The sequence below is a fragment of the Sinocyclocheilus grahami genome, unplaced genomic scaffold (genome assembly GCF_001515645.1).
Source record: "Sinocyclocheilus grahami isolate Dianchi unplaced genomic scaffold, SAMN03320097.WGS_v1.1 scaffold18746.1, whole genome shotgun sequence".
Lineage (NCBI taxonomy): Eukaryota > Metazoa > Chordata > Actinopteri > Cypriniformes > Cyprinidae > Sinocyclocheilus > Sinocyclocheilus grahami.
The window spans coordinates 1,635-2,876 of NW_015517267.1; the positions used below are offsets into that span (position 1 = coordinate 1,635).

Genomic DNA, 1,242 nt, shown 5'->3' on the forward strand with positions numbered 1-1,242 from the left:
TACAAACCAAAACCTGATAAAATCTTTACAGACATATTAAAAAAATATATAATAAAAATGACAAACACAAAATTACTAAAACAGAAAACATAAAAATAAAAACATTCAAAATAATAAAAACTATGATAGTAAATCATACTAAAATAAAGCTGATTGTAATCTTTTGATGCCTGAATATTTCCCAAAATCAGCTAATTTTGGTCTGCATTTCAGTTTTTTACATTGAGCGAATCCCTTCTGTGTTGAGATGATTTGGATATCAACAATCACGTCATCATCATTATCATTATTAAACACAAACACAGAATCACTCACTTCCTAGCGACTGATCTGGCCTCAGAGTCGGCATCATGAACTCCTTTCTTAATGGTTTCCATCAGGACAGCGACGTGCCTGAAGAGACGAGAGGATAAAAACTGTGAGTCCATTCAGCGGCTCTGCCAAACTCCACCACAGCAGAACACGAGCTGGAATCAATCAATCGGATGAAACCCGATTCTGCATCCATTAACCGGGAAGCGCTGGCGAAGGCGAGGTGACATTGCCATGGCCAACATGCACGGGTTCATCAAGGACGTCAGCCTGATTCTGAGTGTGCATGCGCTCATGAAGACCTGATCTCATCTGTGAGAGCCTTTCTGAGATGAGACATGGACACTAGATCCTCTCCTGAGGACCCAGACTATCACTGTGTCATCGGGTTTCATAAATGGAGCTTTCCATCTGCTCAAAGTCAAGAGTGAAGCCACTCTGAAACTGTCATGTCAAGCTATTTAAAGAAACAGTTCACCCAAAAATCATCCTCAGGCCATTAGGATGAGTTTGTTTCTTCATCAGGTTTGGAGAAATGTGTCACTGCATCAGTGTCTCAGCAATGGATGCTCTGCAGTGAATGGGTGCCGTCAGAATGAGAGTCCAAACAGCTGATAAAAACATCACAGTAATCCACAAGTAATCCACACCACTCCAGTCCATCAGTTAATGTCTTGAGAAGACAAAAGCTGTGTGTTTGTAGGAAACAAATCCATCATTAAGACGTTTTTAACTTCAAACCTTTGCTTCCAGCAAAAATACGAGTCCATAATTCCTAATAGCACTTCGTTCAGTGATAATGTCCATCTCCTGTTGTCTCACATCAAAATCCACCACATATTTGTTTAGAGCTGTTTTGGCTTGTAAACTGTGCTTGATCTGTGCAGATTTCTCTCCTGATTCAGACCAGACCATTTTTTCACTGGAGGA

General features: G+C 40.3%; 1 protein-coding gene across 1 annotated transcript in view; it reads right to left on the bottom strand.

Annotated features, from left to right (window-relative positions):
• Nucleotides 1-608, bottom strand: part of LOC107579635 (CLIP-associating protein 1-B-like) — a gene marked incomplete at its 3' end in the record, with an annotated part of 1,850 nt that extends 1,242 nt beyond the window's left edge. The window contains exons 1-2 of the mRNA XM_016265442.1: nucleotides 493-608; nucleotides 316-393 (exon numbers count right to left, since the gene is read on the bottom strand). Coding sequence (XP_016120928.1) covers nucleotides 316-393; nucleotides 493-608 — 194 coding nt within the window. The remainder of the gene's footprint in view (nucleotides 1-315; nucleotides 394-492) is intronic.
• Between the last annotated feature and the right edge of the window lie 634 nt (nucleotides 609-1,242).